Below are 12345 nucleotides of genomic sequence, written 5' to 3' on the forward strand. Positions count from 1 at the left end.
TTTGTGTCCATGCAGAGAGCTGTGTATTCAGAAGCACCAGGGTAGGGGAAAGATTGTGGCTGCCATTTCTGATGCTGTCACCAGGGGCTTCAAGGGGGTCAGCTTCAAGGGGATCCGAAGGGGGAGCTACAGCCTGACCTCTACCCAGTATACCAGGTAGTGGCCAAGAGCTGTCTCAGGGCCCCACTCTCACTTAGAACATGGGATCCCGCATCAGTCTGTGAGGTCTATGGAGTAGAAGTACAGACAAACAGGACTCCCCGGGACTTCTCCATGACCCTCCTCTCCTGCAACCCATGGGGCTCCAGGCCCTGCCCCTCCAGCAAGCCCGTTCACAGGCCCAGGAATCACTAAGCAGCCTACCTAGGTTTCCACCATTCCCCATCTCCGTGGACTGCAGTGCCTTAGAGAACTCACTCCAGGAACAGGAAGCACATTCATCGCGGATCTTCTCTCTCATGAGGGAGCCATTTTTAAAGCTGCAGAAATGCACACAACTCTGAGCACTGGACCCAGGGGTTTTGGAAGAGTCTCAGGCAGAGAGGCTGCAGGTGAGGCTGGACCACAGCCTACAGGCAGCACACAGCAGGGATCTAGAACCTCCAACATCTGAGGCTCTGACCCAGGTTCCAGGTCCCTGGCACAGCCCTAAGAGAAGCTGGAATCATGGAGGCTGTTTATACGGAGGCTGCTGCAAAGGTGCCCGGGCGGAGTCAGGGAGCTGGGGGTATCTGCACACTGGGGTAGGGCTGGCTAGAATGACTAGACCTAAAAATTCTTCATGGCTCTTAGGGTTTAGCTTCCTAAGGTTTCCAAGGGTCTATGGTCAGAGTGCAGAGCACAGGCCTTCTGTGAGAAAGGTCAGGAAGCAGTATGTCCTTCTGATCATTTGCTGAGGGTACCATGAGCTAGACATTTCACAATACTATGAAGCAAACACTCTTATTCTCCCCACTTTATGAGGAAAGTATGGCTGAGATGTACCACAGGGTTTACCCAGCATCACACAGGAAGTATAGGTGGTAGGGTCAGAATTTGAACTTAGGTTTGGAGGACCCAAGGTCTTAGGTTCTTCCCCACCCAATGCAGATGTTGGCAAGAGCAGATGGGTCCCTGGGGTCTCACTTACCCATATGCTTAGTGGAATGACTTGGGGTGCTCAAGATGTGCCAGATCTGCTCACACGTCCTTGCCCCCAACCCCGGGAATGGTTAACAACCCACACCCAGGCTTACCACAAGAGTGCCATGTAGTGCTGTGGGTCAACTGGGTTGCAGAAGATGTGGCCTTCTAGGGCAGGTGTGGGCTCCTGGAGCCAGAGAAATAGGGTGTCGCTGGTGCCCAGGCTGACCTGAGGCAAGAATGGCAGAGGTGAGGTGCCTGGGGCTTTGCTTGCAAATGCTTCTTTTCTTTCAGAGATGTACTCTGCACTTCTCCCACCTTGACTCCATTACTTCACTCCTCATATCGCAGGCCTCACTTTAGTTGAAATTCTACTTCCTCAGAGACACCTCTTCTGACCCTCCCATACCGGATGAGTCAAATGTCAGCTCCCCAGATTCAGGCTTTTGTGGACCTCCTTTACTAACTTTCTAGAACTTACCATAACTGCATCAAAATAATGGTTTAGGTGGTGACTGGTTTCCTGAATGATTTCTCTGCTAGCTGCAGGAAGGCATGAGTTATGTCCTCCTCTTCACTTGGGGAGCTGACAGCCCTCAGGTCTGACCCTCTGTCACCGTGCCCATGAGATTGGCTACCACTGAGCAGGCAGGGTTTTGCTTTCTCAGCAAAGAGTGATGACCTTCTAAGGAAGGAGATATGGGCTGCCCCCCATCCCTTTTTGGGACCAAAAGACCCTCTGATAGGTAGCAAAGATGCTAAGACCCAGCACCCTGGTCCCCAGCGTAGAAAGCCTGTGGGTGTGAGAAGTCACCTTACCGCAATGTCACCTTCCTCCAGCCTCATGCCTGCCAGTGATGCTGAGAATGGGAGGGGAGCCTCTGGTTAGCTGGAGGCCACATGGGAACCATAAAGCAAACCATAGTGCCCCCCAGACACAGACCCCCATATCCCACTCCAACACAGGAGTAGGGCAAGCTGATGGCTCAGAGACCCAGGAGAAGGTCACAGGGGTCAAAGGGTAGAGTCTGTGGTCAAGAACTCTGATCTGGGCTAGGAAGTCTTTTCCCTAAAGGAGTTCAAACTCTGCACCACTGTCCGGCACTCCAAGGAGTACCGAGAACCAAGGGGGCTGGGACAAGACACCAAGAATACCTGACAGAGAAAGATAAAGGCAAGGTGGGACATGCCTTCCTCCACCCCAGAATATGAAGAGGAAGGAACCAAGGTTGTGCTGATGGTCCCCACCCTAGACAGGAGGACCACGATGGCAATCCTTATCTGCATGTTTGCTGGTGTACCCCAGTACTAAAAGAAGCCCTTGTATATACACAGGTGCTCACTAAATGCTCACTGAATGGACATATGACTGAACAATAAATGGGGGGAAGAACAGGCACACTTGAACTCTGCCAGTGAGATTCAGTCAGTAGTGCCTGCCAGAAGCCTTGGACCCAGGAATCCCACCTCTGAGAACTTATCCTTAAGTGACAAAGGGACAAGGAAGGATGTGCATCTCAGACTGTCTGCACTGCCCAAGCACTGGAAGAAGCACCAACCCCATCCACAAGGGATTGATGGAACACATTCTGGGACAGCTGAACCTTGGGCCACCAGTAAAATGAGGCTGCCCAGGCTGATGAGAAGAAAATGCTGCTTCTATGGGCACAGGAAGAAGATGGGAGTAGAGGCATCACAGTCTTAACCCTAATTTGGTATTTGGTGGCTCTTTAGGAAGAGGCTGCTTTTCCGAGGGTGGGACTGAAGGCCAGTGGTCAGGGTACTACTCAATGTGGCCCACCTGGTCTTTCTTCAGAGACCTCAGGAGCCCTTTTGAGGAGAAGCAGAGAAGCCAGGGAAGGAGACAAAGTGTCCAGATGAGAAACAAGTTATTTAAAGATCAATGACCAGGCAGAGACTCAAAACTGGGTCCTAGAAGAGGGGAAGGAGGAGCTGAGGTGTTAGCTTGGAATGAAAAGAGGCTGGGGGTGGAGTGGGCATGATGACCTTCTTTCCTCAGCCATCAGTTTTCAACAGGAGGGAGCAGACGGACGGGCAAAGCAGTTCTTAAAGGTGGTCAGGACCTAGCTGGGGCGGGGATAAGGAGGCAGGCAGATTTTGGAAAGCAAAAGGGACAGCACAGAAAGGCTTCACCAAGAGACTAGACTGGAATTCTCAGAAGTCCAGCACGGACCTTATAGGTTATCCACTTGAAGAGTGAAATCCTCCAAAGCACTCACCTGGATTGTCACCAGTGAAGGCCACTACTTTGCATCCCGGAGGAAATCCGTAGCGCTGGACATAGTAGGAAGAAATGGCTCCCTGAGGAGAAAAAGCAAGTAGGCTCTGTTGAGATAAATCCAGCCTGCTCAGCACAGCTGTCCACACCTCAGGCCATGGGAATGTTCCGGGTTCTGGGTCACTGGAGCCGAAGGAAATCTTCTGCAAAGTCTGGAGGTGCATCACTTCCCATCACAAACCAGGCACATTCCTCCTGTCCACAAATTGCTGGAGGAGCCCAGTGCAGGTTTGAAGCCACAGTCATAAGGACACACTGAAGACCGTTTGATTTTGAGATTCAGGCAGCTAGAACAAAATAATCCTCAAGTTGTACCTGCTTTGTAAGCTACAAAGTCTGAATACAGCATATAAAAAAAAATTAACAGGACACCAGTGGAAAAACTCATGGGAGTAGATAGTACCTTACACACTTGCTTATGATCCCAGCCACTGGATTAACAATAATCAGACACGGAAGTGCAGAGAACAGTGTTCTAAAGAAAATAAAACAAAAACAGAAGTGGTGGGGTAGGGGATCCATCCAGGAACCCAAGACACTAGGGATCAGAGCATAGAATAACCCCTGGACAGACCTATATGCTTGAGAAAGTAGCTATAAAATAAAGAACTTTTTTCCTTTCCCTGACTATATCTTAGTTTCCAAAGTTTAAAATAAACGAAGATTCCCTGGTGTCTGGAAAGAAAATTTTGCTTCAGCCAGAAAAATTTTAGATGTCCATCAGAACAAGCTAATGCCTGGGGAAACTGATGTTTTCATTTAGGCTGCCTCCAAAACCAGGGTCTGAGACAGGGTTGCATGCAGTTGGTTTGTATGGGGACATGATCCCAAGAGACAGGAGTGGGAACTAGAAAAGACGAACAGGGAAGGAGGGCAAGTTGGTCAAAGGGTCATAACTGTGTGCAACTGAGGCTCAGGCCACAGAAGAACCTCTGAGAGCTGGGAATGGACCTTAGGACTGTCCTCCCAGGGATAGGAGAGGAGCAGTTCCCATCCACAGCTCATGACAGGGGCCCTATGGGGTGTTAACACTCTGCAGCTCCAAGTTCCCAGAACACAAATACAATCAGAGAAGCCCCAGAAATGAAAGTGAAGAAATGAAGCTCAGGCAGGGGGCTGCAGGTGACACCTGCATGAAGCCAGAATGGCTTCCCCCATCATGTGATATGTGACAAATGAAAATGCATCTTTTCAGAATCGGATCTCTCACTGCTTGTCTCTGTACTGGCTCCTTCTTGGAACATTCTTGGTATCAGGTAAACAAAGTCTGCTTCCCTGGACAAAATGTTGCTCTCAATTTCACCTGAAACTAAAAGCCATGCATGGACAGATGCCAACCCCGGGATGAGGCTGCTCCGCCTTTCTGACATGCACGATCTATCTGGGTCTTGCGCCTTCAGTTCCTCTGGAGCAGGACGGTTCTTCTTTCGGATCTGCGCACTGGCCTCCATGGCATACTTTGTATTATAGTGGTTTGGCTGTGACATTCTGCCCCATGATGGTAAAGGTGGTTTTCAGCATGTCTGAAAGATTTTCAGAATCTTCCAAGAAAAGTGCTTCTGTGGCTGAAATTCTCAGAGGGGAATACTCCCCGAAACTCTATCTTCCTGATGGCCTATCCCTCCAAGCTCCATGATTCTCTCCAGGCCTCAGGGCTACTTCTCCTCCCTTCACATCCAACATTCTCACAGAGTTCCTCCTGGTTATTCTGGCTGTGTGGCATGTGCACCCCACCACAGGACCCCAAGGGCAGCACCCAGGTCTATTTCTACTCCATTATCTTCACAGAACAGCCAAGAACAGGACTAGTCAATCAGGGCCCACCAGGGTGTTCACAGTCAGGGTCTAATTTGAATGGGTGGTACCACACTGATGGTCAAGTCTTTTATTACCCATGTGACCAGGCACCATCTTGAGCACTTTAAACATTATAATTCAGCTAATTTGCACAATACCCCTGTAAGAAAAACAGTATTATTCCCATTGTTCCAGATGAAGAAACTAAGGCACAGATTAAACAGCCAGTTCATGGTAAATCCAGAATTCAGTCTGAGTAGTCTGTGTACTTCCAGGTTCCTGGGTATTTCTATGTCCCCCCAGCCTGCCTGCTTCAAGTCTCAGTAGTGGTCCCTCGTCATAGAATTCCAGCAGTCTGCATTTTTACCTTGGGTATGCAATCACCCAGAACCCCCACTGCCATAAGCCAGCAATCGTTATGTGCCCCTGAGTCCTGCTATGAGCAAGTGATCCAGACACTTTACTTTGACTTACATCAAACTCTCGTCTGAGACTAAACGGAAAGGCCCTGTGTCCACACTGTGAGTAAACTGCTGAGTGTGCCTGCACACGTCAGGGCTTCCCCGTAGCTGCCACTCTTATAGGAGCCCTGATGGACAGGAGGTAGTCAGGCAGTAAGATACAAGCAGACAGTTATGGCGAGGAGCCCCAAAAAGACTTCTCTAAGTAGATGTGAAGTGCATACTACCGCATAAAAGTAGATTGCTATGTCAAAACATCCCAAGCATTATAATCACTCAAAATCCTTTGACTCAGAGAAGTAGGAAAAGGGAGGGTGGGACAGACCTGAGTGGACACTACAGATAATTTCAAACTCAAGGGTTAAAAGGGAACAAACAATCAGAATGTCACAGATCTGACCAATGAACAAGTCACCCTCCAGATACCTGATTATCATAAGAGGACCAATAGGTTTAGCATTCTTTTGATATCCGATTAGCATAAACATTGAGCAACGTCCCTACCCAGCAGCCCATAAGCCCCTGGATTAGTACATTCTAATGGCAATCCTCTATTAGGACCTCTTACTCAGAGAGAGCTGTTCCTTTTCTTCCCTCCTTTGTCTGGGAATTTCATTCTTTGAGTTTGTGAGACAAGAACCTGAGAAGGAATTGTTGGTGGTCTGCTGTTAACAATAACACTGTAGAGCTAAAATAAACCTATAACACAAATGGGGATTGTAACTGCAGAAAATCCAGTTTAACCGTTGCTAGAAAGAGGGCACCTACCACAACAGAGCATGATGGTACTGGTGTGCCAAGCTTCTCCTCTAAGTGAGGGGCACAGGCGTCAAGGCAAGTCTGGGACCAGACTTTGTCCTGGATCTGAAACAAATTCATTCCAGAACCTGTAAAAGGAAGGAAACAGACAAACAAAAAAAGAAACATGGGAAAAAGACCTTTGGTGAAAATGTACAAAATTGGCAGAAAGTAGCTAATTCTCCTGCAGCCAACTTGTACCTGGGACTCTTAATTCATAAAAGATCTGCAACATACCACACTGTCCTTGAACTGACCACCAGAGGACAGCAGGGTCCCTGGGAGCACACGGAGCACCCTCTTCTCCAAATGTCCTCACAGATCAAACACCAAAGGCAGCCTGGAAATCTGTTCTTCCACGTGTCCTTTGGGTTTCAAGGTGTCCACTCAAAGGCAGCCCCAGAGCTGATATGGATCTGCCCACAGGGATTTCCCAAGCTCATGGACTTTTCAAGGAAAGCTCTCAGCCTCCCCCAAATGTCCTCACGCTGGTCACTGAGCTCAGCTCACTAGGTCTTTCCTAAGACAAGGTACTTCTTCTTTCCCTGAGGATAGGAAAGATCAGAGAACCCAGGGCACAGGGGAGGGAATGCCTCCTCTGCTGGGTAAGGTAGAGGCAGCAGAATGGGCTGAAATGGTCCTGAAGGTGTCATGTGCCAGGTGAGGGGGTTAGAAACGTGGTAAGTTAGGAGGTGACTTCCCAGGTGAGAGTGAGGGAAAAGAAGTGAAGAGCCCCACTGAACTGAGGCATGTGAACCTCTGGAATGTCCACTGACTTCCCAGCAGCACGAGTGGCCTGAGGACAGGTACAGAGAGCACTCAGGCTATACTGGGTTTACTTTTCTACAGGCCCATGAAGCTAAATGGATGCAACCGTGTCTGTTCCCTTAGACTGAGAGAAGCTGGGGACCACTCCTCAGTAACCTTACTTTCTCTCTCTGAAACCAGAGTCATGCTGAGCATAGAACAACCAGCACTTGATAACTTCCGTGAATTCCCATGTGCCTCAGGGCATCACTAGACATTTAAAGCCCCATCCTCAGGTCTGGGTTCTTGCTCTTTTTTTGCTATGATTTAAACATGTGCCTCAAAAGTTCGAGTGTTGGGGAGCTGGGAGCAGAGGTGCACACCTGCAATCCTAGCTACTCAGGAGGCTGAGGCGGGAGGATTGCAAGTTCAAAGCCAGCCTAGGCAATTTAGCAAGATCCTGTCTCAAAATAAAATAAAAAAAAGGGTTAGGGATATAGTTCAGTGGTAGTTTTCCTGGTATATGTAAGGCCCTAGATTCAATTCTCAGCACTAAGGGGAAAAACAGTACAAGTGTTGGAAATTTAATCCCCAAATTCCTGATAATAGTAGTTGGAGGTTGGGCTTCTGAGAGGTAATTAGGATTAGATGAAGTCGTGAGCATGGGGCTCCTGTGATGGCAGCAGTAGCTTTGTAAGAACAGCAAGCAATCTGAACTAGCATACTTGCTGTCTTGCCACGATGCCCTCTGCCATGTTCTGATGCAGCAAGAAGACCCTCACTAGACGCTGAGCAGGTGTCTGGACTTTCCAGTCTCCAGAACCACAAGTCACATAAATTTCTATTATTAATAAATTAAATCATCTCAGGTATTTTTGTTATAGTCATAAGAAATGGACTAAGATATCAGGCTCATCTGGGTACCTTCGGTGATCTTCTCCCAGCTTTCCCTCTTTGCTGGCAACACTCATGAGTTAGACAAATATGAACAAAAGCTTCAATTAGTAGTTCCTTGTGGGAGACAGTTTCCAGGACGGTCCCCACTGACTCCTGATTTCTGGTGTTCACATCTTGTGAAATCATCCCCAACGTTCTACTGGAATTGGCCAGTGTGGACAGTAGAATGAGGCAGAAGCGATGGCTTGTCATTTCCTAAATTTCCAAGTAAGAGTCTACGCAGTTTCTGCTTGGCCTTCTCTCTTGCTTCCTTCCTTTCTCTTCCCCTCCAATGTCACTAATAGCCCTACAGAGGAGACACACTGTGAGGAACTATGGCCCCCTGTCAATAGTCATGGGCATGATCCTGAAGGCTCAATCTTGACATTCAGTCTTCAAATGACTACCTCCCTGGCTGACAATTTGCCAGCCACCTTGAGAGAGATCCTGAGCCATAACCATCCAGCTAGGCCACTCCCACATTCCTGACTCTCAGGCACTATGTGAGAAAATAAATACTTCTGGTCTTCAGCTGCTAAGTGTTGGGGTCACTTGTTACACAGCAAAAGATAACTAATATACTCCCTTCTTGCCCAATGATGAGAGCTGCAAGATTAGCATCCACCCAGGGTGGATGGGGCTCTCACTGCCCACATGCCCACATGCCCACAAGCACTCAGAACAAGCACCCAGCCAGCACTCCAAAGGCTTACCATCACTGTAGTCAATGGGAGAGTAAGAGCCAAGGAAGAGGGAAGCAGCAAAGCTACTGACCAAAGAAATTCTCTGAAAAAGAAAGAAACATAGTGCAAGATTACTCACTTCCACATACCCTGTTACAGAATGCTTCTGACACAACAAGAAGAGAGTTTTAAATTGGGAAGGGAAGTGGAAACTTTGAGCAAAATGCCCAAGTAAACAGTGGAGACTGAGTATCTTATCTGGGGATAAGAGCAGCTGGAATTCCAAGAACTGACTCCTGGGGAGAGCACTCACTCGCTGCAATTTCTGACAGGCCATGAAATGTTAAGATCAATGAAAACAAAAAACAAAAGCCTTGTGAAAAAGTTGTGCACAGAAAAGCTGGTTTTCCTTCTAGAATCCATGTGCAGGGGAACATTGTCCTGACTTCCTCCACCACTTCTCTTTCAGCTGGCCACAGGGAAGAGGATGTGTGACCACAGGACTCAGAACGAACCAAGACGCTCCTGGGGATTTGGGACATGGTTAAATAAAAGCTGGTCCCTTAGAATCCGGACCTCCAAATCAAGTGATAGATGAAATCACTGATGGAACTTCAATGTCAGCCTGAGGGTCTGTGAATCCACGTGGTGGACAGAGTGCTGCTACCTCCTGTCCCCATTAGGCCACCTTTATTCCACACACAGAATTTGGGGAGGCATTCCTCCATGGCTCATGCGACAGAGTAATCTGGACCCTGGAATCATTAAATAATAAACTGTGTGTGAATTTCCAAGATAAAAAGTGTACCTTGAGTTTATTCTGAGATGGTTGTTTTCTTATTACAAGGTAAAACTCAACAGCTAGGGTGTGGAGTTGCTTCTTGGGTAGCATTAAGTGCTGGCTTTTGGCAACTTTGCTACCAGGAAGAATTTGGGTTCCTGTGATGCAGGTTGAAGGACACAAAGTTCCAGTCCCACCTATCTACGAAGAAAACCCTGATCCATACCAATCAAGTGCCTAGCACTTTCCTATATCAACTATACAGGAAAGTGAATGGACAGAGTCCCAAAGGCACCCAGATCTACTGTAGTCTCAGAAAGACACCAGTCCCACCACTTCTACCCTGCCCTTGCCCCTGCCCCCTTCTGGTCATGAGAGCCTCTGACTTCTCTTTCTCTCAATTCCATCCCTTCCTTCCTTTTTGACAACAGACTGACAATGAGGGAAAAAGCGTACTGAATACAGTCATGCACTGCTTAATAACAGGGATAGAGTTTAAGAAAGCATCATTAGGCAATTTCATCATTGTGGGAACACCATGCACTGTATTCACGCAAACCAAGCATACTACATACCCAGGTTAGATGGTGGAGCCTCTTGCTTGCATCTAGGCTACAAACCTACATGGCATGTCACCATACTGAATACTGTAGGCAACTGTAACACAATGATAAATATTTGTGTATCTAAATGTATCTTTTTTGGTACTGGGATTGGACCCAGAGGCACTTTATCACTGAGTCATATCCCCAACCCTTTATAATTTTCTTTTTTAAATTTTAAGACAGAGTCTTATTAAGTTGCTTAGGGCCTTGCTAAATTGCTGAGGCTAGTGATCCTCCTAAGTTCGGATCCTTCTCCATCAGCCTCCTTAGTTGCTGGGATTACAGGTGTACACCATCACACCTAACTTTTAAACATATCTTAATGTAGAAAAGGTACAAAAACTGTTTTTCATCTTTATGTTCTTATACAAGCAGAGTTTTCATATCTTCCAAATGACCAACACCAAAAATTCAAAAAAATTAAAAAAAAAAACAAAACACTTTTAACAGCCTGGAAGCAGAGCAGTTTTATTTACAGCGTATTTATCACAAACACGAGTGATGCCCTGCAAAGTTAAGGCAGCTATAATGTCACCAGACAATAGGAGGTTTCCAGCTCACTGTAATCTTTTTTTTTTTTTTCCACAGTACTAAGGAGTGAACCCAGGGCCTTGCACACGCTATACAAGCACTCCACCACTGAGTTACATCTCCAGTTCTTTTTATTTTTTGTTTTCAGACAGGGTCTTGCTAAGTTGTCCAGGCTGGTCTCAAGTTTGTCATCTTCCTGCCTCAGACTTCTGAGTATCTGGGATTGAGGAGTGTCATCACCACCCCCCACTTATCTGTGACTTTCTTTTTTGGGGAGATGGGTACTGGGGATTGAACTCAGGGGCACTCAACCACCAAGTCACATCCTCAGCCCTGTTTTGCGTTTTATTTAGAGACAGGTTCTCACTGAGTTGCTTAGCACCTTGCTATTGCTGAGACTGGCTTTGAACTCATGATCCTCCTGTCTCAGCCTCCCAAGCCACTGAGATTACAGGCATATGCCACCATGCCTGGCTCATCTGTGACTTTCAATCAAACATGAATATTGAACCAACCTCTGTGTGTGAGTAGGCCTCAGGGTTCTGCTGGCAAATCTTTGCAATCTGGTTTCCTGTAAAACGCTGGAAAAAGAGGGCAAATTCTTAGAAACTAAAATCCTACACAGAATAAATAATCAACTCCATAAAGAGAATTTAACATAGCATGCAATGGAGATTAGGTGGTAAAATAAAAACTTTTGAAAGGCCCCAGATCTGGAAATGCTTAGTATCTACTGAACACTCACACTATATATTTTGGCCTAGAATCCTTAAAATGTTCTAGGTAATCAAATACTCTGGCAATAAACAATCCCCCTGCACCCTAAGGACACAGAAGTAACTTCTGGGCCTTCTGGGAGGGCCTCTCACATGTCAGAACTGGACTAGCCTTTATGCAGATGAAACACTAGAGTCTTTATGCATATATTCCCTCCACCCAACTTCCTCTTGTTTCAGGTGGCCTAAGTTGGGTTGATCTCCAAACCTCTACTCCAGTGAGGGTCACCTTATCCACAGTGGCCAATTACATGACCTTGGGGTTGGGGCTGAAGCCAGTCAGACAGTGCACTGTCTTCTGTTCTCTGACTCCCTTCAGGTACAAAATACCCACAGTGGAAGCCCTGTTGCTGTGTCTAGGTTTCAGAGAATGAGACTGAGGTACCATCATCTCACCCATGCACAGTAGCTTGATGTGAGGAGCTTAGCTCCGTTCACACCCTAGCCTGACCTGGGAACTCATGGGAGGAGGTTGCCCTGGCCCAGTAGTTGCACAGGAAAGCAGGACAGCCTGGATCAGGAGGCAGGGGCAGCGAGTCCCATCCTGGCTCCACTGGGCTAGTACCAGCACCACTTCACATGACTCCCACAGAGGCTGGGCGCCCACTCCACCCTCCCAGATACCCAGAGAGAAAAGACCTGCCCCACTCCTGAGCCCATGGTGGGTGCTGCCCACCTCATAGGCACGGGACCCTGTGAGGCAGCTAAGAGTCTGGGCCCCACCCACGGCAGCCTCCAGCTGGCGGCACTGGGCTGTGGTGCTGGAGTCCATCCACACTGGGCAGTCGCTGATGGAAAAGCAAGCCTGG

At 47.7% G+C, this 12345-nt stretch overlaps 1 protein-coding gene across 5 annotated transcripts in view; it reads right to left on the bottom strand.

Annotated features, from left to right (window-relative positions):
- The window catches only part of Xylb (xylulokinase), a 46959-nt gene that overhangs the window by 23810 nt on the left and 10804 nt on the right, over nt 1-12345 (bottom strand). For all 5 annotated transcript variants that reach the window (XR_007105828.1, XR_007105829.1, XM_047531475.1 and 2 more), the window contains 8 exons: nt 12213-12341; nt 11276-11341; nt 8874-8946; nt 6448-6566; nt 3363-3444; nt 1942-1982; nt 1236-1351; nt 364-479 (listed from right to left, as the gene is read on the bottom strand). Coding sequence is in view for 3 of the 5 variants with exons in the window: in XM_047531475.1 (XP_047387431.1) it covers nt 364-479; nt 1236-1351; nt 1942-1982; nt 3363-3444; nt 6448-6566; nt 8874-8946; nt 11276-11341; nt 12213-12341 (742 nt within the window). In the remaining 2 variants the exon portion in view is untranslated. The remainder of the gene's footprint in view (nt 1-363; nt 480-1235; nt 1352-1941; nt 1983-3362; nt 3445-6447; nt 6567-8873; nt 8947-11275; nt 11342-12212; nt 12342-12345) is intronic.

This window comes from Sciurus carolinensis, chromosome 17 (genome assembly GCF_902686445.1).
Source record: "Sciurus carolinensis chromosome 17, mSciCar1.2, whole genome shotgun sequence".
Taxonomy (NCBI): Eukaryota; Metazoa; Chordata; class Mammalia; order Rodentia; family Sciuridae; genus Sciurus; species Sciurus carolinensis.